This window comes from Bos indicus x Bos taurus, chromosome 15 (assembly GCF_003369695.1).
Source record: "Bos indicus x Bos taurus breed Angus x Brahman F1 hybrid chromosome 15, Bos_hybrid_MaternalHap_v2.0, whole genome shotgun sequence".
NCBI lineage: Eukaryota > Metazoa > Chordata > Mammalia > Artiodactyla > Bovidae > Bos > Bos indicus x Bos taurus.
The window spans coordinates 36,450,025-36,473,505 of NC_040090.1; the positions used below are offsets into that span (position 1 = coordinate 36,450,025).

The following is a 23,481-nucleotide window of genomic DNA, read 5'->3' on the forward strand; positions in this document are numbered from 1 at the left end:
GAGATCAAATTGCCAACATCTGTTGGATCACTGAAAAATGAAGAGAGTTCCAGAAAAAAATCTATTTCTGCTTTATTGACTATGCCAAAGCCTTTGTGTGGATCAGTGTGAACCGTGGAAAATTTTTAAAGAGATGGGGATAACAGACCACCTGACCTTCCTCTTGAGAAATCTATCTGCAGGTAAGGAAGCAATAGTTAGAACTGGACATGGAACAACAGACTGGTTCCAAATAGGAAAAGGAGTACATCAAGGCTGTATATTGCTACCCTGTTTATTTAACTTATATGCAGAGTATCTCATGAGAAATGGTGGACTGGATGAAGCACAAGCTGGAATCAAGATTGCTGGGAAAATATCAATAACTTCAGATATGCAGATGACACCATCTTTAAGGCAGAAAGTGAAGAACTAAAGAGCCTCTTGATGAAAGTGAAAGAGGAGAGTGAAAAAGTCGGCTTAAAGCTCAACATTCAGAAAACTAAGATCATGGCATCTGGTCCCACCACTTCATGGGAAATAGATGGGGAAACAGTGGAAACAGTGGCAGACTTTATTTTTGGGGCTCCAAAATCACTGCAGACAGTGACTGCAGCCATGAAATTAAAAGACGCTTACTCCTTGGAAGGAAAGTTATGACCAACCTAGACAGTGTATTAAAAAGCTGAGACATTACTTTGCCAACAAAGTCTGTTTAGTCAAGGCTATGGTTTTTCCAGTAGTCGTGCATGGATGTGAGAGATGATAAAGAAAGCTGAGCACTGAAGAATTGATGCTTTTGGACTGCAGTGTTAGAGAAGACTCTTGAGAGTCCCTGGACTGCAAGGAGATCCAACCAGTCCATCCTAAAGGAAATCAGTCCTGAATATTCATTGGAAGAACTGATGTTGTACATGAAACTCCAATACTTTGGCCACCTGATGTGAAGAACTGACTCACTTGAAAAGATCCTGATGCTGGGAAAGATTGAAGGCAAGAGGAGAAGGGGACAACAAGGGATGAGATGGTTGGATGGCATCACCAATTCAATGGACATGAGTTTGAGTAAACTCTGGTAGTTGGTGATGGACAGGGAAGCCTGGTATGCTGCACTCCATGGGGTTGCAAAGAGTCAGATACAACTGAGCAACTGAAATGAACTGAACTGAACTGAGAGCTAGAGTTAGAAAACATTAAGTTTGTATGGTTGCCCCCCCTTGGTGCAGTGGTAAAGAATCCTCCTGCAATGTGTCAGAAAGATCCCCTGGAGCAGAAAGTGGCAACCCACTCCAGTATTCTTGCCTAGGAAATCCCATGGACTGCGGAGCCTGATGGGCTACAATCCACGGCAGGGGGAGGTGGGGGCAGCAGGGGTTACACAGAGTCGGACACGACCTAGAGACTGAACAATGGTTGCTCTAGAAACTACCTCTTCTAAAAACTATTGCCAGATTATCTTCAAGATTCACATATTAACTGCTAACCTCAAATTGCTGAAAATTTTTTGAAAAAATTATTTTCTTTTTGTGATCTCAGACTCGTTCCTTCTCTTAAATGTACTATGCAAGCAAATATCAATCAAAGGAAAAATTTTAAGGAAAATGGGGAAAATGTCAAAGCTACAAGAATGATTACAAGAATGCATGGTAATAAATGAGTGTTTGACAAAAATACCAGACTTTGAACCACCAAATGGGCTACAAACCTCCAAACTCTCATAATGGAGGTATTGTACTGGGATCCTTCAGAACTCTCATCTAAAAATCCACAGTCAAACTAGTTTTATCTCCAAATCTACTTGTCATATCCATTAAAATTTGCTGAAAAAAAATTTAGATGATTTTAATGTTCATCAAATCATAGCCATCATTTAAAAAGGGTGATTTGTATCATTATTAGGACATGCGTGCTTATTCAGAGAAGTAGCAAAAACATCTGAAAATAATTCATCTAGTTTTTAATATGAATCTTCTTTTGCTGGTAATGCCAGAAGGGGAATTTTAATTTCTTTTTAGAATTTTTTTTCTGATTTAAAAGCAATTGTGTCAAGAATAAACGTATAGGTAATTTAAATTGTTAATGCATACTGCAAAGTCGCTTCAGTCATGTCCAAATTTTTGCCGCCCAATGGACTGTAGTCCACCAGATTCCTCTGTCCATAGGATTCTCCAGGCAAAAATATTGGAGTGGGAATCTCTGCCCTCTTCCAGGAGATCTTCCTAATCGAACCTATGTCTCCTATGCCTCTTGCATTGGCAGGTGGGTTCTTTACTACTAGCACCGCTTGGGAAGCCCAAATGGTTAACTAAAATTACTTTAAATATTTTATTTCAAAACTTTCTCATACAATGTTTTAAAACATAATTTTACAGTCTCTGTTTTTTTACTCATAAATCTGAAATAGCATTTCACATGGTCAAATATTGATAATTGAATGTGTTGCAAAATAAAAAATTTTAGTTAAAAGCAAATATTTTGTCTGAAGTATAAGATACAAAGAGGTAAAACCAAGAGTTGATCTCAGTTGACTCATTCATGTCAGAGAGTGCATTCTGCACTATAAAGGAATTTGAATTATATTTGAAAGACAATGCAAGGGCATACATTGTTTTAAGCAAGGGAATATCAATTTTAGAAAGGTAAGATTGTTGACAAAAAGAGAGAAGCATGGGGAGAGAAGGTGTGACCAGGTGAGATGATAGAAGCAATAATACTGAAGAGAAGGGGTGTATGAGTGAAACAAAAGAAAGACATCAACAACAGAGTAAGGAAGCAATTATTTGTGGAAAGGAAAGCCCAGTTAGTAAATTTTAAGCTTGTCTAGTTGGGCCCTTGGACAGAATAAAAGTTCATGAGGAGCAGTCCTGGCAGGGCTTTTCTTTAGAACTCTGTGGTACGCATGACGTAGACATAGAAAACACAGCAGGAAGGAGAGGGCAGAAATGAATTGAGAGAGTAGCATTTATATATATATATATATATATATATATATATATATATATATATATACTACCATGTGTAAAAGAGATAGACTGTGGGAAGCTGCTGTATAGCACAGGGAGCTCAGCTCAGTGTTCTGTGATGACCTAAAGGGGTGGGGTAGAGGGGCGATGGGAGGGAGGCTCTAGAGAAAGGGTATATATGTATACCTATAGCTGATTCATGTTGTTGAACAGTAGAAACTAAAACAACATTGAAAAGCAATTATACTCCAATTTTTTAAAAGTATGTGAAAAACAATAGAGTCTGAGAAAAGCCAATGAGTCTAGTTTTGAACATGATTCTAAATCTACAGTGGCCACTGTGAAGACAAATCATTCTTATTCATTAAGTAAAATCAAAAGCACCTTATTCCCTGCCCCTAAATCCTGTTTTACATGTCTTCGTATGTTCTTTAAGATTCAACTAAAAAATAATAATTTGCTAAGGTTGCTTCCTATATGAATACTTATATTAACAAATTTAATCATTATCATTTAACTTCTTTTAAACTATTCTTCTGTGGCCACCTCAGAAGTCCATACAAAGTCAAACATCAAAGAAAGCTTTCCCCTATCAATCTGCAATATGCTTTATGTCTACAAATCTTTAAAAGTCTGTAATACCGAGGCGGTCCTAAGATGGTGGAGGAATACAGGAACAAGTAAAGGATGCCCACTTTCACCATTACTATTCAACATAGTTTTGGAAGTTTTGGCCACAGCAATCAGAGCAGAAAAAGAAATAAAAAGAATCCAAATTGGAAAAGAAGTAAAACTCTTACTGTTTGCAGATGACATGATCCTCTACATAGAAAACCCTAAAGACTCCACCAGAAAATTACTAAAGCTAATCAATGAATATAGTAAAGGTGCAGGATATAAAATCAACACACAGAAATCCCTTGCATTCCTATACACTAATAATGAGAAAATAGAAAGAGAAATTAAGGAAACAATTGCATTCACCATTGCAACGAAAAGAATAAAATACTTAGGAATATATCTACCTAAAGAAACTAAAGACCTATGTATAGAAAACTATAAAACACTGATGAAAGAAATCAAAGAGGACACTAATAGATGGAGAAATATACCGTGTTCATGGATTGGAAGAATCAATATAGTGAAAATGAGTATACTACCCAAAGCAATCTATAGATTCAATGCAATCCCCATCAAGCTACCAACGGTATTTTTCACAGAGCTAGAACAAATAATCTCACAATTTGTATGGAAATACAAAAAACCTCAAATAGCCAAAGCAATCTTGAAAAAGAAGAACAGAACTGGAGGAATCAACCTGCCTGACTTCAGGCTCTACTACAAAGCCACAGTCATCAAGACAGTATGGTACTGGCACAAAGACAGAAATATAGACCAATGGAACAAAATAGAAAGCCCAGAGATAAACCCACACACCTATGGACACCTTATCTTTGACAAAGGAGGCAAGAATATACAATGGATTAAAGACAATCTCTTTAACAAGTGGTGCTGGGAAAACTGGTCAACCACTTGTAAAAGAATGAAACTAGAACACTTTCTAACACCATACACAAAAATAAACTCAAAATTTGATTAAAGATCTAAACGTAAGTCCAGAAACTATAAAACTCTTTGAGGAGAACATAGGCAAAACACTCTCCGACGTAAATCACAGCAGGATCCTCTATGACCCACCTCCCAGAATATTGGGAAAAAAAGCAAAAATAAACAAATGGGATCTAATTAAACTTAAAAGCTTCTGCACAACAAAAGAAACTATAAGCAAGGTGAAAAGACAGCCTTCAGAATGGGAGAAAATAATAGCAAATGAAGCAACTGACAAACAACTAATCTCAAAAATATATAAGCAACTCCTACAGCTCAACTCCAGAAAAATAAACGACCCAATCAAAAAATGGGCCAAAGAACTAAATAGACATTTCTCCAAAGAAGACATACAGATGGCTAACAAACACATGAAAAATGCTCAACATCACTCATTATCAGAGAAATGCAAATCAAAACCACAATGAGGTACCATTTCATGCCAGTCAGAATGGCTGCGATCCAAAAGTCTACAAGCAATAAATGCTGGAGAGGGTGTGGAGAAAAGGGAACCCTCTTACACTGTTGGTGGGAATGCAAACTAGTACAGCCACTATGGAGAACAGTGTGGAGATTCCTTAAAAAACTGGAAATAGAACTGCCTTATGACCTAGCAACCCCTCTGCTGGGCATACACACTGAGGAAACCAGAATCGAAAGAGACATGTGTACCCCAATGTTCATTGCAGCACTGGTTATAATAACCAGGACATGGAAGCAACCTAGGTGTCCATCAGCAGATGAATGGATAAGAAAGCTGTGGTACATATACACAATGGAGTATTACTCAGCCATTAAAAAGAATACATTTGAATCAGTTCTAATGAGGTGGATGAAACTGGAGTCGATTATACAGAGTGAAGTAAGCCAGAAAGAAAAACACCAATACAGTAAGACTCTGATGCTGGGAGGGATTAGGGGCAGAAGGAGAAGGGGATGACAGAGGATGAGATGGCTGGATGGCATCACTGACTTGATGGACGTGAGTCTGAGTGAACTCTGGGAGTTGATGATGGACAGGGAGGCCTGGTGTGCTGCGATTCATGGGGTTGCAAAGACTCGGACATGACTGAGTGACTGAACTGAACTGAACTGAACTGAACGCATATATATGGAATTTAGAAAGATGGTAATGATAACCCTGTATGCGAGACAGCAAAAGAGACACAGATGTATAGAACAGTCTTTTGGACTCTGTGAGAGGGAGGGGGAGGATGATTTGGGAGAATGGCATTGAAATTTGTATAATATCATATAAGAAATGAATAGCCAGTCCAGGTTTGATGCAGGATACAGGATGCTTGGGGCTGGTACACTGGGATGACCCAGAGGGATGTTATGGGGAGGGAGGTGGGTGGGGGGTTCAGGATGGGGAACACGTGTACACCTGTGGTGGATTCATGTTGATGTATGGCAAAACCAATAAAATATTGTAAAGTAATTAGCCTCCAATTAAAATTTAAAAAAAAAGAAAAAAGTCTGTAATACCAAATTATTGGAATGGTATATAAAATATTAATGAATATCGGTTACAAGTTCAAGTGGTACAGTAAGAAAACATAGCTAATGTTCCAAAAAGTACATAAAGGAAATAAATCTGAATTTACAAAATCTACTTAATGTCACTTAATGATAGTCTGAAACAAGAAAGATAAATATGAAGAAAACAAACACATTTGCTTGATTTCACAGAATTTTTGAAAAGGAAATGGAAGATTTAAAAATCAAATCAGCAACAACACCAACATCAAACCCTAGAACTATATTTATGTGTTGGTCCCTGAATCTGAAATAACTGGAATCTGAAACAACTGAGGACAATGTACATAAAAATTTGAGATTCATGAAGAATTTTCTCTGAGTAACCAATATTGATAATTGCAATTTTTATGTTTACTTTCCACTTTGATTCCTGAGTCAGGAAGATACCCCAGAAAAGAGCATGGCTAGCCACTCCAGTATTCTTGCCTGGAGAATTCCACGGACAGAGTAGCCTGGCAGGATACAGTCCATAGGATCACAAAGAGTCAGGCGCCACTAAGCGACTAACACTTTCACTTTCACTTTTCCACTTCTAAAGTCCTAGAACTTCATTGAAATGTATTGTGAGATGGACTACAGAATCATTTCATTAATAGCAAACTACAAACTATGTTATGCAGAGACCATTTCAAAATGATGTTCAGTATAATTAGGCTCAGAGAATGCAACTTTAAAAATATATTTGTTTTACTCTTAGGAAAATACGTCTGCATCTCCTAAAGTCTCCAATAGCTCTAAATTTCATATCTCTGAGTTCATCCTGATGCGATTCCCAGGAATTCACAGTTGGCAACACTGGCTTTCTTTACCATTGGCGTTACTCTACCTCTCAGCGGGTGGCGCTAATATCCTCATCCTCATCACCAGCTGCCAGGACTCTGCTCTTCAGCAGCCCGTGTACCACTTCTTAGGCATCCTGTTTGTGTTGGACATGGGTCTGGCCACGACTGTCATGCTCAAGATTCTAGCCATTTTCTGGTTTGAGTCCAAGGTCATTAGCCTCCCTAAGTGTTTTGCTCAAATTTATGCCTTTCACTGCTTTGTTGGCATGGAGTCTGGTATCTTCCTCTGCCTGGCTTTTGATAGATACATAGCTATTTGTCACCCTCTTCACTATCCCATTGTCACCAGTCCTTAATCTTCAAATCTACCTTGTTCATGGTGCTTCAGAATGGCTTGCTTGTCATTCCAGTACCTGTGCTTGCTGCCCAGCATAATTATTGCTCCAAGAATGAGACTGAGCATTGTCTATGCTCTAATCTGTGGTCACTAGCCTGGCTTGTGATGGCAGGAGGCCAAACAGCATTTGCCAAATGGTTTTGGCATTTGGAATGGGGAATGATCTAAGTCTTATAATATTGTCATAGACTTTGATTTGTACTCTGTACTTAGACTGAACTCAACTGAAGCTGCATCTAAAGCATTGAGCACTTGTAGCTCTCATCTCATCCTCATCCTCTTCTTTTATACAGTTGTTGTAGTGATTTGAGTAACTCACTTGGCAGAGACAAAAGCTACTTTGATTCCAGTTCTACTAAATGTGCTGCACAATATTATGCCTGCTTCCCTCAACCCTATGGTGTATTCACTTAGGACTAAGAAACTTAGGGCAGGCTTCCAAAAGGGGTTTCGTTTGAGTTTAGAAAAGAAAGTAAGGCACCCAAGACCTTCTCCATGATGTATAGGTACTTCAACATCTTTAAGAGTAGATATTAGACATTCAGAGATGATAGGAAATGTGAATGCCTTTGAGATACCTTTCTCACATTTTCATATAAACAACCATGAAATTACTTGAAAGAAAAAAAAAAAGAAAGCTTCACAGTAGCTCCAAATTATGGACAAGAGCTAAATATATGTGAGGAAAGGAAACACTTTCTAACAAACAAATCAAACGGAATAAAAAACTGTAATTAATGATTTAGCTCTTCCCCATATAAAAAATAGGATATAATAATGGTATACACATGCATACACATTTGCAATCAAATAAATAAAAGTGAATGGGATGTGAATTACAAATATTGCCTGTTTACTGATAGCTGTGACTTGGTAGCAAAGTCAATCTGGCTGAACAAGCATCATTCCAGTAATATGAATGCAGATGCAGTGGTAGAAAATACTTCAGATAAGCAAAGCTCAACTATACTATAATGAGGTTTGGGGAGAATATGGCTAGATGACCAGACCGAGGAGAAAGTTGTAGATCAGTAGATAAATGCATGGGAGAGAGAGGGAGAGAGAGAGAAATATTCAGAAGGATCATTATCTTGCCCCATTTGTTTCTCCACATCTGCTCTCTGCCCTTTCTACACTGTTCTGTGCCCTAGAAGTCTGAAGCTCATATACCATATGACCCAGTGTCCTTTGTTGTCTAGCATTCAGTTGGACTGAGCTCACTGGCAGGAGATTACTGTCCACGAGTTGAAAGAGTTTGGGTTTTCTGTTTTGTTTTGTTTTTCTTTTACTCTTAGCCTGCTTTGACATCAGGGCTCTGATGCGTCCCTTAAGGTCTTGCCTTGCCGACCATCTGCTTGCGGCTACAGTTCTTATGGTTTTTACTCAAGAACACTTTTTTCCCTTTCTTTTCCCCTTAAGGGCAAGGGAGTGATTAAGTTCTTATGATCTTAGTCTCTGGATACCCAACCAGTCAATCCTAAAGGAAATCAACCCTGAATATCCACTGGAAAGACTGATTCTGAAGCTGAAGCTCCAATACTTTGGGCACCTGATATGAAGAGCCAACTCATTGGAAAAGACCCTGATGCCGGGAAAGACTGAAGGCAGTATAAGGGGACAACAGAGGACGAGATGGTTGGATGGCATCACTGACCCGATGGACATGAGTTGAGCAAGCTCCGGGAGATGGTGCGGGACTGTGTGCTGTGAGCTGCAGTCCATGGATCGCAAAGAGTCAAACATGACTGAGCAACTGAACAACAACAGTCCAGTATTTATTGTTTTCTCAACATTTGTTTTTTTATTTCCTTACTCCCTCCTACAACTCTGTTAATATCAACTTCATTGAATTCTTTTCTGATTAACATTGTTTGTGAGTCTTTTTTTTTTTTTTTTTTTGTGGCTGATTCATCAGCTTTACCTCCATCACCACACCTCTGCTACAAGCTACTTCTCAGCCTCTATGACAACAGTCACACAAGGATATAGGCTGCTTGAGTAAGAGAGGAATTTATAGATGATCAAACTAGAAATATCTGTAAGGCAGGAAGCAGATGCAGAATTTTCATCCCAGTGAAAAATCTTGCCCTGAATTTTTTTTTTTTTTCATGATCTTAAAACCAAAGAATAGCAGAAACAAAGCTTAGGCTATTAGTGTCATATATTTCATTACGTTCTGGGCTGGTTTACATTGAGCTCATGCTTGCTATTATTGTTGTTCAGTTGCCAAGTCCTGTCTGACTCTTTGCAACACCATAGACTGAAGCATGCCAGGATCCTCTGTCCTCCACTATCTCCTGGAGTTTGTTCAAATTCATGTGCACTGAGTCGGTGAGGCCATCCAACCAACTCATCCTGTTTCATCCCCTTCTTCTTTTGCTGTCTAATAATCTAATCTTCTGTCACCCCCTTCTCTTTTTGCCTTCAATCTTTTCCAAGATCACAGTCTTTTCCAGTGAAATGGCTCTTTGCATCATGTATTTTATTGTGATCTGCGCTGGTTTAGATTGGGCCCATGCTTAGAATGTTTCCTTAACTTGCTGAGATATGTTGTGAGATATGTTTCACCACTTGAAAATGAGGTCTAATTTGTATGCAGGCCCACCAGATGTTAGTAATTCTATTTCACATTGATTATAGTCACTCATTTTATAGCTAGAATTAAAAAGTAAATTCTATCAGTTCTCGGGTATTCTGAAAACAGCATAGAGTATTTTTCATTATTAATCTGGCTTTTCACACAAACTTGCATTTATTTATAGTCATTTAGAGTCTGACAAAGAGAAAACCCAATGTTCCATGCATTCATAAAACTACATTCTTTAATAATAACATATTTCAGAGCATTAAAATAATTTAAGTAAACACATGCTTGATATTTTCAATAAAGATGCAAGAAGATGGTATTTCTACTAAATAACCATGACACCATCAAAGTGCAATGAAAGAAAACAAAAATTACATGTCATTCCAACAGAGATAACCTACACATTACAGTCTAACAATTTAAATGTCAAGAATTTATGCAAGAGTAACAGTGAGAATTTCCAAAGACATTTAAAAAATGAAGAAAAATTTATGAGAAGCAGTAAGAAGTGCAGACCATGAATTTTCAAAATAACCCATTAACTTTATTACAAAAAAGAAAATCAATCAGCTGCAGAGATTTTGAGCAGCAGAAGTTGTCTTGGTGCATTGGTCAGAGGCTGCTGGGCCAGAAATGGTACTCTGTGATACTACATCCTGAGCAGTTCTGAAAGTTGTTTTTACCCAACTTATCCACAGAGTTGTTCATCTTTGGTGGCATTTCAATATCATAGATCTTCTTAAAATGGGCAAGATGATTCCCACTCAGATTTGATGCACTTGAAGAGTCATTTGCAGTAGTTGACCTCAATAGCAATGGATTCATTTGTGACTATGAACTCCTTAAGCTGAAAGAAGCCAATATGCCATACCAGGATATTAAATGAGATAAATTATACAAAATTCTATGTTGGATAGCAACTTTTTGAATAACTATGGGAAGATATGTTTTGACAAATTTATTTATATTTTCCAAGGGGTAAAAAGTAGTGATAATTGACAACATCTCCCACAAAGCAATTAACAGGGAAGAATGGATTTGCACTCAGGATCTTCAGAGCTGCCAGTGAAGGAATAAGTTTATGCTCTCCTTCTAAATAGCTGCCCTTTACATTGGCCTGCATTTTATCTCTGTGTATCATTTTCCCTGTTAGAATGTCCATCTCTTGGAGCTTGTTTAGATGATTAGACATGAATATTATTAGACAGCAATTTTGATTGCCATACAGTGTTATATTTTTCACTTGAGAACCCTGATCAGAGGGTATGTGGATATGAGTGTCCTTTGCTAATTGTTATAGCAGTAAAAATTTGCCAATGTCACTAACTATGAAGAATATAATGCAAGCTCTTTATAGTCTTTAATTCTTAAAATCAGTGGATTTTTACAATATTCTATCTGCCTGATCCTTTTTGTTCCTTTAACAATATTTTGTTACATTAAATAAGTACAGATTTTTCTACTTTTTAAAAGGGAAAAGTAAATAAGTAAAAGCATACAATTATGTAAGGAGTTGGAGGAGGACATGGCCACACACTCCAGTATTCTTGCCTGGAGAATTCCATGGACAGAGAAGCCTGGCGGGCTCAGTCCATGGGATCACAAAGAGTCGGACATAACAGAAGCAACTTGGCATGGCATGTAAAAAGTAAGTAAAAATGTATGTTATAGAGAAAAAAGAGTACCTTAAATGTGCATTTTCCTCTCATACCCAAAGTGTAAATAATTGACATAATTTCTCCAAAATACTTGATTTGATACATGCTTATTCATTTTAAAACTTTGTCATCAAACTCTGTTCAAATTTGAAATGGTGTTGAACATGACTCTTTTGAAGCAAGACTATGCTCAAACTCAAACATGGTACAGCAGTCAAGTATGCTGCATGTACATATGTGCTCAGTTGCTTCAGTTATGCCTGATTCTGCAACCCCATGGACTACACTGTCCATGGAATTCTCCAGGCAAGAATACTGCTGTGGGTTGCCATTTTCTACTCCAGGTTATCTTCCTGGCCAGGGATCTAACCCGGGTCTCACACACTGCAGGCAGATTCTTTACCATCTGAGCCGCCTGGTATATGTAGGACCTAATGTACTCTTGCATTGTCAAGCTGTTAGCTGTGGTTTTCAAAATCATGATGTTACTCTAACTCTAAATACTGAGGTAACTTTGTAGCAATGCATTACTTCAAAATAAAGGATTTATGTAATAAAGAAAAGAAAGTCAAGCAAATGCGTTAAAGATATAATGAACATTTATTCTATACAAATGTAGACTCTTGAGACTGGAAATCAAGAGGGTTTCTTTTGGTTTTAGGAAGCAGAATCTCCCTTAAACCAACATCAGCCAAAAGTATGTGACTTAGGAGGGTACAGAGGCTTAACACAGAAGCCAGGGAGAAAGTGAAACTGGGCTTCCCAATACAGAAATTTGAATTCCTGTATTAAGTATTTTCTGCCTTTAAGCAGTATGGTCTCTTACCTTCTCTGTGCCTATGAGAGAGACATAGAAAGAGAACTGGCCCAATTTTCTCTTCATGTAGGTCAGTTTTCTCTACTTCTCTATGAGTGTGGCCAGGGGTACATTCAGGTTTTCTAGATTTTGAAGCTGGAGAAGGCAATGGCAACCCAATCCAGTACTCTTGCCTAGAAAATCCCACGGACAGAGGAGCCTAGTAGGTTGCAGTCCATGGGGTCGCTAAGAGTCGGACATAACCAAGCAACTTCACTTTCACTTTTCACTTTCATGCATTGGAGAAGGACATGGAAACCCACTCCAGTGTTCTTGCCTGGAGAATCCCAGGGACAGGGGAACCTGTTGGGCTGCCGTCTATGGGGTCGCACAGAGTTGGACATGACTGAAGCAACTTAGCAGCAGCAGATTCTGGACTACATGCAAATTTAAGGATCCACTTAAAAATTAACCACAAAATAAATATTTACTTAGAATTAAGAAAGAATTAGTAACACAAATTTAATAGCTGAAATTCCACATATACTACAGATTCTTGAAAAATATAATTATTACCAGGTAAATATCAATAGCAACATTTAGATATACATTTTACTGATATAATTTCATATTTATAGAGTAGTTGTAGAAGTAAAACAAGTTCTGCATATTCTTTCACAGATTCACCAACAGGTTGCATTTTGCACCATTTTTTTTTTTTCTCTCTTTCCATTTGTATGTGTGTATATTTATATACTTTTTTTTTTTTCTGAGCAGTTTTGAAGTAAGTTGGAGAGACTATGACTGCTTACTTTTACAAATTTTAGTGTGTATTTCTAAGAATAAAGACATTTACTTGCATAACCATAACACATACAACAGAATCAGGTAAATTATGCTGATACTTTACAATAATCTAATCCACAGTACACATCCAAATTTTGTCAATCGTCTTGTAGCAAATCTTTCTAGGTTTGGGATAAAATCCCAAATATTTTAGTTGATTTCTCTGGTTTTCATTTTGATATAAGATTTCCTCACCTTACTTTGGATCTTTATATTTTATAAGAGATGTGGTAGGCATTTGCAAAACATCCCTAGCTTTGGGATTGACTGATGTTTTCTCATAATTAGTGTGGTGGCCCTGGACATGTGCCTTCAAGAGAAGCTGATTTGTGTAGCCCTGTTGATGTCAGCTGACTGCTGCACCTTGGAATGTGCCATGACACTCACACCAAGGTCATGCTTCCCTTGGCTGTTCCAAGACAAGACTGAACAAAGTAGAGGAACTTGAGCTAGGTCCTTCCTGCCAAAAATGGAGCTTTTTTAATGATCCAACTTTGCTTGTGGACTCCCTTGTAGCCTGGTTGAGAAATTCTCAGAGCTGCACTAAAGATCTAAAGTACCTAAAATTAGTGATTGTCCCTATCCTGCTGCTGCTGCTGCTGCTAGGTCACTTCAGTCGTGTCCAACTCTGTGCGACCCCATAGACGGCAGACCACCAGGCTCCTCTGTCCATGGGATTTTCCAGACAAGAGTACTGGAGTAGGGTGCCATTACCTTGTCCCTATCCTATTTTGGTTTAAGTCTCCAGTCTAGCCCTTGCAGAAAAAAAGATAGATCCTGGAGAACGGCTGTAGGCTACTGAAAGTTTGATCAAGCAGGAGCTGCAGTTACAATTGCAGGGTCTGAGGTTGTATATATGTTAGAACAGGTTAATTAAGTCCCAGGTACATGCTATGCAGCAACTGATCTGGTAAATGAATTATTTACTATTTTAATTTAAAAAAGGAGGGGGTCAGAAATAGTAATGATTCAAGTGGAAAATGCAACTGTACTCATTTAGAGCTTTCTCCAGGGTTGGAATGGTTTGTATTATTTTACAACTTTACTACATCTTGATGATTTTGTGTGTACTTGTTCTATCCATTACAGAAAGAGGAAATTGAAATTTTCATTTGTATTTTTGGATTTGTCTATTTTTCTGGCAGATCTGTATGTTTTTACTCCATACATTCTGAATTTCTCTTATTAGACTCATAAACATTATGAAATTGACTTTCTTTATCCCCTTGGTAAAATTATTTTCTCTGAGAGTATTTGATATTAAAATAGTCACTTCAGCTATCTTTTGACTAGTGTTGTTGTTGTTGTTTTAGTTGCTAAGTCATGTCTGACTCTTTGCGACTCCATGGACTGTAGCCTGCCAGGCTTCTCTGTCTATGGGATTTCTCAGGAAAGAATTTTGGAGTGGGTTGCCATTTCCTTCTCCAGGGAGTCCTTTCAATCCAGGGATCAAACCTGCATCTCCTGCTTGGCAGGCAGACTCTTTACCACTGCACTACCTAGGAAGCCCTTTTGACTAGTGCTAGCATTGTGTAACTTTTTTCATCCTTTAACTTTTAACCTATTTGTGTCTTTTTACTTCAACATTAACTATTAAAAATGACTATTGAAATGGTTAACTTTAGTCTATCATCTTTTACTTGCTTTATTTATTTATCATGTGTTCTTTGTTACCTTTGCTTCTTCTTTTTTTTGCCTTCTTGAGGATTAAATAACTATCATGATTGCATTTTATTTTCTAGCTTAACACAATTCCTTAATTGCAAGAAGAAATAAACAGAAAAACTAAAAGTGGAAGATGTGAATACACTATTTTTTTTCCAAGACAAATCAAGAGTACACACGAAAAGTAAGCCCAATAAATGAGGTATTTATAAACATATACCCCAATAACAGACAATATTCATTCTTCTCGGGGACATGTGAAAAATTAACAAAATATCATGCTCTTGTAAAGGAGATTACACAATCCCATCAGCAAGCCCTGTAGAGAGAAATAAAAGAAGCAACTCTCATCACAGTGAATCAAAACTAGTAATATAAAATTTTAAAATAGCATTTTTAATAAGTAACCAAGAGTATAATTAAACGACAATAAGACAGCAGTTTCTTATCAAATTGGCACATAACTTTTGGAATGGAAGAGGAGAACTCCAATACAAAATCGGAATTTGTCTTGAGGAAATAATCAGATCAGAAATGCAAAAGTTTCGCATATGGGTCAATTGCTATAGAGTTTTTTAAAAGGATCTATAATATGAGATTATGGTATCTTTAAGTAAATTATGAACTTTTATTCAATTATAATAATTCAGATGAAAATGGACTCATAAATGTTAAATAAAAATACCAGTGTATACTGTAGCATATTATGATTTTTTTGTTAAAACATAGATAATAAATATATATATAATTATATTTTATGCATGCATTTTTTAAAAATCAGGATAAAATACATAAGAAGTTTCCTCTAAGTTGTAGACTATGGGTGCTTTTTAATATCTTTTTAAAATACCTCCTGTTTTTCCAAATTATTCAATATATGGTGACATTACTTTTATTATCTATTTTAAGTAGGTAAAAATTGAATCAGTTATCTTTAAAATTACTGCTATTATCATGATTATTATTCTAAGGACATGCTGCTGCTGCTAAGTCACTTCAGTCGTGTCCGACTCTGTGCGACCCCAGAGACGGCAGCCCACCCGTCCCTGGGGTTCTCAAAGCAAGAACACTGGAGTGGGTTGCCATTTCCTTCTCCAATGCATGAGAGTGAAAACTGAAGTCGCTCAGTCATGTCCGACTCTTAGCAACCCCATGGACTGCAGCCTACCAGGCTCCTCCGTCCATGTGATTTTCCAGGCAGGAGTACTGGATTGGGGTGCCATTGCCTTCTCCGCTAAGGACATATATTAATCTAATTTTTCCTAACTTAATATGTAAGAATAATAAGCTTAAACTGTTGAAGACTTTATTTTCTAGACCACCATAATGTTTATCACTTCCCTTACTTGAAAGTAAACTTTATAAACCAGGGGCCGTGTTCATATACTTCCTAGCTTTGTTTGGAGAGTAGAAAATTCTCAATAAATGTTATTAAATGGGGAGATGAACTAATGCATGAATAAAAGAAGAAATTTTAAAAAATAAATCAAGGTGTGAATGAGAGAGAGTCCATACTCAATTGCTTTTGATATGTTTTCAAAGGGCAGTGGGTAAAAGGGAAATATTGCTTGCTGTTTAGTTACTAAGCTGTGTTAGACTCTTTTGTGACCCCAGGGACTGTAGCCCACCACGGTCCTCTGTCCATAGAACTTCACAGTCAAGAATACTGGGGTGGGTTGCCATTTCTTCCCCCAGGGGATCCTCCTGGCCCAGGAATTGAACCCATGTCTCCTGTGTCTCCTGCATTGCAGGCTCTTCTTTACTGCTGAGTCACCAGGAAAACCCAAAAGGGAAATATACATTTGAGATAAAATATTTAAAAGAAAATATTTAATCCTAGTTTTCATTAAAATAACTTGTGTTTACTTTCAATCTCTCCCCTAACAAATATACATGCTAATGCACAAACACACATATGAGAGTATTCACATATTTGTATATCATTATTTCAGCACTGAAAGTGGAAAGTGTTTACTCTGTTTCTTCCTTCTATAAGGGATGTTTTGATTCTCACATCAACGCTTGTGTCTTGATATTCTGAAATATCCCTTTGGGACATTTAACACACGTTTTCCTTTAAAGACTCAGTTTGATAGTACAGATAGCAAGGAAGCAAGAGGTTGCTTGCTATGTAAACACATTTATTCTAAGATTTGAACTTTTTTTAACCAAGACCCTGAATACTTGGACCAGATTGCCTTCATCTCACTGTTTTGCTGTGAAAGGAAAGCATAAGGTAATGAATATATACAAAAGAAAGGATAATGACAGGATTACTTTTCTCTCTTTTTTTCTTGTAAGCAGTAAGACAAAGTGGAGAAGGTCCATAGGTACATAGCAATTGCTTATTATTTTTCCAGAAATAAATCTTTGATTCTAGTCACACAATTTTAAGGAAGAAGTGTTGTATGATATTGGGCATTTATGAAAAATGTGCATTTCCCCAAGTGTAACATTGTGGTTATGATTATTTCTGTTATTTCTCTATCCAAAGAGAAATTAGAAGTAAATCACTCCCATGACAAAGAGAAATAGGGGAATAGTTAGAAAAGTGGTTCTCAATCTGATGGTAAAATTAATCTGATGGTAAAAATGCTCTTGTTTTTCCCTGATTCTTTTCTTATTCCTCAAAATCATAATGTCTGATTTTTACCATCTCAGTCTGATGGTAAAAATGTTCTTGTTTTTCCCTGATTCTTTTCTTATTCCTCAAAATCATAATGTAATTTGCCTTGATTATGTACTACAGAGACAGACCTATGACTTTTGTTTCAATGATTTTGGATAGAAAAAATTACATGGAATAAACAACCCTCAAATGAAAAGAAAAATATGAATCCAAGGATTAAACTGGTCTAATGAAAGTACATCTATTACCTATTAAGTTTAAGGATGAATATAAGCAATAGATATATTAAAGATGTATTTTATAAGTGGCCATAGTCCTGTGTTTGTATTATTACTCCAGTAACTCTGACCACACCCCAGTACCCTATTTTCTTTAACACAGGTAATTATTCTTTCTGCAGAGAAATTTATTAAGGCACTGAATTGACATTGTTCATTCTTGTCAAGAGACCCTTTTACGCCAAGAGAAGCTGCAAAGTTGCATTATGCACTACTATTTACAATGCAATATACAGTTCAAAGTTTTTCATTTATTATGTCAGCAAATCTGGAGGACCTAGCAGTGGCCACAGAGCTGGAAAAGGTCAGTCCTCATCCCAATTCCCAAGAAGGGTAGTACCAAAGAATGTGCTCACCATCGGACTATCACACTCATCTCTCATGCTAATAAGGAGATGCATAAAATCTTGCAGGCTAGGCTTCAGTGTTATGCGAACCAAGAATTTCCAGATGTCCAAGCTGGGTTTAGAAAAGGAAGAGAAACTAGAGACCAAATTGTCAACATTTGCTGGATTATAGAGAAAGCAATGGAATTTCAGGGAAAAAAAAAATCTCTCTGTTTCATCAACTATGCTAAAGCCTTTGACTGTGTGGATCACGACAAACTGTGGAAAGCTCTTAGAGAGATGGGAATACCAGACCATATTCCTTATCTCCTGATCAACCTGTATGCAGATCAAGAAGGAAGAGTTAGAACCCTGTATGGAACAACAGATTGGTTTAAGATCCAGAAAGGAGTATGACAGGACTGACTGCTGTCACCCTGTTTGTTTAACCTATATGCTGAGGATATCATGAGAAATGCTGGGCTGGATGAGTTACAGGCTAGAATCAAGACAGGAGGGAGAAACATCAACAACCTCAGATATGCAGATGATACCACTCTAATGGCAGAAAGTGAAGAGGAACTAAGGAACCTCTTTATGAGGGTGAAGGAGGAGAGTGAAAGAGCCAGCTTAAGGCTAAATATTAAACAACTAAGATCGTGGTATCCAGCCCCATTACTGCATGGCAAACAGAAGGGGAAAAGGCAGAAGTACTGACAGATTTCCTCTTTTTTGGGCTCCAAAATCACTGTAGATGGTGGCTGCAGCCATGAAATCAGAAGATGATTGCTTCTTGTCAGTGTGTTGAAAAGCAGAGGCATTACTCTGCAAACAAAGGTCCGTATAGTCAAGGCTATGGTCTTCCCAGTGGTCGTGTACGGTTGTGAGAGCTGGGCTATAGTGTTTCCTTTGTCATAAATTAAATGGCTGAACATGTATTTCAGAATTTGGTTTCTGGATTCTGTACTTCTTATGTAGTATTTTTAATCACATTTAAAGGGATGAGTAATTTGTTTTTTAAGGAAGTTATAGAAATCATCCTCATGCATATCTTTAAGAAATAGACAGATAAGGTTAAAATCTATATATTTCTCTTCTATACTGCTCTTCTTGTACTACCTGATCTTGGAAAAACTGAGATGTAATAAAATCTCAAGGAGATTAAGTGAACTACAAAAATCTATAGAATCCAATTTTCTATCCTATAAATTGGTGGGATTTTCATTATGATAGTTGACCATGTTTCTATGAAAAATCAGATAAACTTTCATATTCTGGTAATTATAGGGTTATTAAGAAGGTGTTTAATAAAACCAATTTTTTTTTCTTGGGAAATAGGTCACAGAATTATTTTCGTTCTAACTATAAAGCTTACATCCATTTTTGGTGATTTAGAGCCCACTGGCTAAATTATTATCTGTTGTTTGCAATCAGCCTTAGGCTTGCATGCAGCTCATTTTTCTTACCTGTTTAGCAGAGACCACAATAGCACTAAATTTTTTCCTTCCTTCTTCTGACCTAACTCCTAGACACTGCAGATCGTATTTCTTAAGGGAGAGGTAGGAGAGGATTCTAGCTTCTTCACTGCCAAACGCTTTCCAAGAACCATGAAGTTAACTAATGGCTCTCTGGATATTTATGAATTATTTATCACTTATTATTTAGCATCAGTGAAGTTCCTATTATCTGATAATTGCAAGATTCTTTGTGGTTTACTTCCTGGCCAAGCATCTAAATTATCACTTGTCCCCTCAACCCCAGTGACTTCTCACAGACTTGATCATTTGATTTCCATACTTTTGCTTATTGATTCTTTTCTCTGGAATTCCTTTTATAAATGTGTCTCCTTTACAGCATGTTTTCCCTTCTGAATAGGTATCAAACACCTTCTCTTCAACATAGTCTTTCTTTATAATCACCAATTCCTCCTTCAACACCCCATCAACAACAATAAACATCCAGTTTAATAGTCTAGTGCTCATTTAGAAGGTTGCACATACTTTTATTTTAATTCTTATTACATTTACTATGATAAATTATTTGCATCTTTGTCCACTAACTCTGATGTCCTTAATGAGTGAAACCCTTGTTCCCAACATTGTCAAATTTTAGATGTTCAATACATATATATGAGAAATTAAAAGATTAATAAAAGCATGAGGTAGCATTTACTTATCCCAAATCCTTAAGTTGAAAATGAGATTTAGCCACAAGCATGGAATTTGGAATTAATTAATTTTGCTCTTAAATGAGAAATAAATTTTATGTGTGGTAAGAAAGTGAAGAAGAACTAAAAAGCCTCTTGATGAAAGTGAAAGTGGAGAGTGAAAAAGTTGACTTGAAGCTCAACATTCAGCAAACGAAGATCATGGCATCCGGTCCCATTACTTCATGGGAAATAGATGGGGAAACAGTGGAAACAGTGTCAGACTTTATTTTTGGGGGGCTCCAAAATCACTGCAGATGGTGACTGCAGCCATGAAATTAAAAGATGCTTACTCCTTGGAAGAAAAGTTATGACCAACTTAGACAGCATATTGAAAAGCAGAGACATTACTTTGCCAACAAAGGTCCATCTAGTCAAGGCTATGGTTTTTCCTGTGGTCATGTATGGATGTGAGAGTTGGACTGTGAAGAAGGCTGAGTGCCGAAGAATTGATGCTTTTGAACTGTGGTGTTGGAGAAGACTCTTGAGAGTCCCTTGGACTGCGAGGAGATCCAACCAGCCCATTCTGAAGGAGATCAGCCCTGGGATTTCTTTGGAAGGAATGATGCTAAAGCTGAAACTCCAGTACTTTGGCCACCTCATGCGAAGAGTTGACTCATTGGAAAAGACTCTGATGCTGGGAGGGACTGGGGGCAGGAGGAGAAGGGGACGACAGAGGATGAGATGGCTGGATGGCATCACTAAGTCGATGGATGTGAGTCTGAGTGAATTCCAGGAGTTGGTGATGGACAGGGAGGCCTGGCATGCTGCGATTCATGGGGTCGCAAAGAGTTGGACACAACTGAGTGACTGACCTGAACTGAAGAAATATCAAATGTAAAGTTGAATTTATTTGTATTGTCTCCTACTAGAACTCGACTAACATGGTTCCGTTGTGAAATATATGAAAATGTACATTCAAAAGATCAGAGACAACCAATGAGAAAACAATAAAAATTAGAGATGTCAGTGTATTTATTGAATGATAAATATTACTAGAGTAACAAACATAATCAAGGCAAAGAACATAAATCCTTTTACTGAAGTATAATAATGTAAAACTAATTTGTTTTGGTTTTGCTATAAACACCAGATAATCTCAGAGGACAATGTTTAAAGGTAAAGTAGAAAGATTGGTAGAAACATAATAAAAAAAAAAAATTCATTACCATTGATATATTTATGCATCCCAAACAATTTTAGCCACTTACAACCTATTACTGAAAGCTTATTCTGATTAGAAATTAAAAGCATTCTAATAAATGCACATAGACCATAATAAGAAAAGGCAAAAATGAGTCAGTTTAAATGTGAAAGGACCAAACACAATTTTTCTGATTTGTGAGACCCCGATCTCCATTGAGAAATACATAATTTAATATTTACAAAAGGTTTCATACAGTGCCTTAATAATTAAATATCAACAATCAACTATTAAGCAAGAATAAGAATTTTTAAAGTCCTCATATCTTTTGGTTCATGGGTATAGTGACCAAAGGATGCTAAGATCACACCCACAGGGAGATCTATATATTTATTAACAAATGAAATTTTCTATCCAAAATCTCTTTAGAGAAGATATAACAGAATTACTTTTTATTATAAATCTGAAGGTGAAAAACTAGTTTTAAAAAACAATTTTGAATTAGTGTCTGTGATGTGAACTTGAAATTGCTTAATAAAAATTTATTGAGTGAATAAATGAAATAATCAGTAAACAAACAGAAGATATACTCACTGTCACTCAGTAAAGTTGACTGTTTAATCAAATAAACTACAGAATTTTAAAACATAGAAAAAGATAAAGTAACCATAAACTATATTTTCTCTTATCTTTATCTTACTCTAGGAAAAGTCACATAAAGTTTAAGTCTATTTGATCATGCTAATGCTGAATAAAACGGAGTGGGTCCCACCCTCATTCATTCTGAATGGAGTCCCAGGACTGGAAGATGTGCATATTTGGATTTCCTTCCCATTCTGCTCCATGTATGTTGTAGCTATGGCAGGGAATTGTGGACTCCTCTACCTCATCTACTGTGAGGACTCCTTGCACAAACCTATGTATTACTTCTTGGCCATGCTTTCCCTAACTGATCTTGTCATGTGCTCTAGCACAGTCCCTAAAGCCCTCTTCATCTTCTGGTTTCATCTCAAGAAAATTGGCTTTGATGGATGCCTGATCCAGATGTTCTTTGTGCACACCTTCACAGGGATGGAGTCTGGGGTGCTCATGCTCATGGCCCTGGACCGCTACGTGGCCATCTGCTACCCTCTGCGCTACTCAACTATCCTCACAAATCCTGTCATTGCAAAGGTGGGTCTCTCCACCTTTCTCAGAGGGATGTTGCTCATTATTCCCTTCCCTTTCCTCACCAAGCGCCTGCCCTACTGCAGAGGCAATGTAATCCCCCACACTTATTGTGACCACATGTCTGTGGCCAAGTTGTCTTGTGGAAATATCAAGGTCAATGCCATCTATGGTCTGATTGTTGCCCTCCTGATTGGAGGTTTTGACATCCTGTGCATCACAGCCTCCTACACAATGATCCTGAGGGCAGTGGTCAGCCTCTCCTCAGCAGAAGCTCGGCGGAAGGCCTTCAGCACCTGCACTGCTCACATCTGTGCTATAGTTTTCTCCTACAGCCCAGCCTTCTTCTCCTTCTTTTCCCATCGCTTTGGGGCCCATACAGTCCCTCCCTCTTGTCACATCATTGTGGCCAATATTTATCTACTGTTGCCTCCAACTATGAATCCTATTGTGTATGGGGTGAAAACCAAGCAGATAAGAGACTGTGTTTTAGGAATCCTTTCAGGTTCTAAGAATACCAAATCCCAAAACATATGAGTGGGCATTCCCAGGAAAGAAAAGAGAAAGATGACTTTTAGTTACCTGTTTAGGCGGGAGTTGGCAAAATCTTTGCAAGTTCTATTTTGGCCCCTAAAATGGGACTTATCTAGTAGTAAGTGCATCTCCAAATGCATGTCCTGTCATGAGAATCTCAGTATCACCTCCACACCCACCAATCTTTCTAAGAATTTCTTATTTCTCATTGCTGTGAAAGATTAATCTAATACCTAACCCAAGTTTTCTTGAACACAAACAAGTTAGACCATTTTTCATAAAAAGGTGAATAAAATGGGAGGACATGATTTTGTTTTAAATAGTGAATTTAATAATCAGATAGCCAGTTGTGACTTTCCCCTGAAAATATATAC

The 23,481-nt window shown here is 37.3% G+C and overlaps 1 protein-coding gene and 1 pseudogene across 1 annotated transcript; both read left to right on the forward strand.

The window, feature by feature from the left end:
- Positions 1-1,699: 1,699 nt before the first annotated feature.
- On the forward strand, positions 1,700-7,770 carry LOC113904993 (annotated as a pseudogene).
- Positions 7,771-22,144: 14,374 nt separating this feature from the next.
- LOC113904810 (olfactory receptor 52N4) lies at positions 22,145-23,110 on the forward strand. Its single transcript, XM_027561897.1, has one exon. It carries the CDS (start codon positions 22,145-22,147, stop codon positions 23,108-23,110), a length of 966 nt encoding a protein of 321 aa, XP_027417698.1.
- Positions 23,111-23,481: the final 371 nt, after the last annotated feature.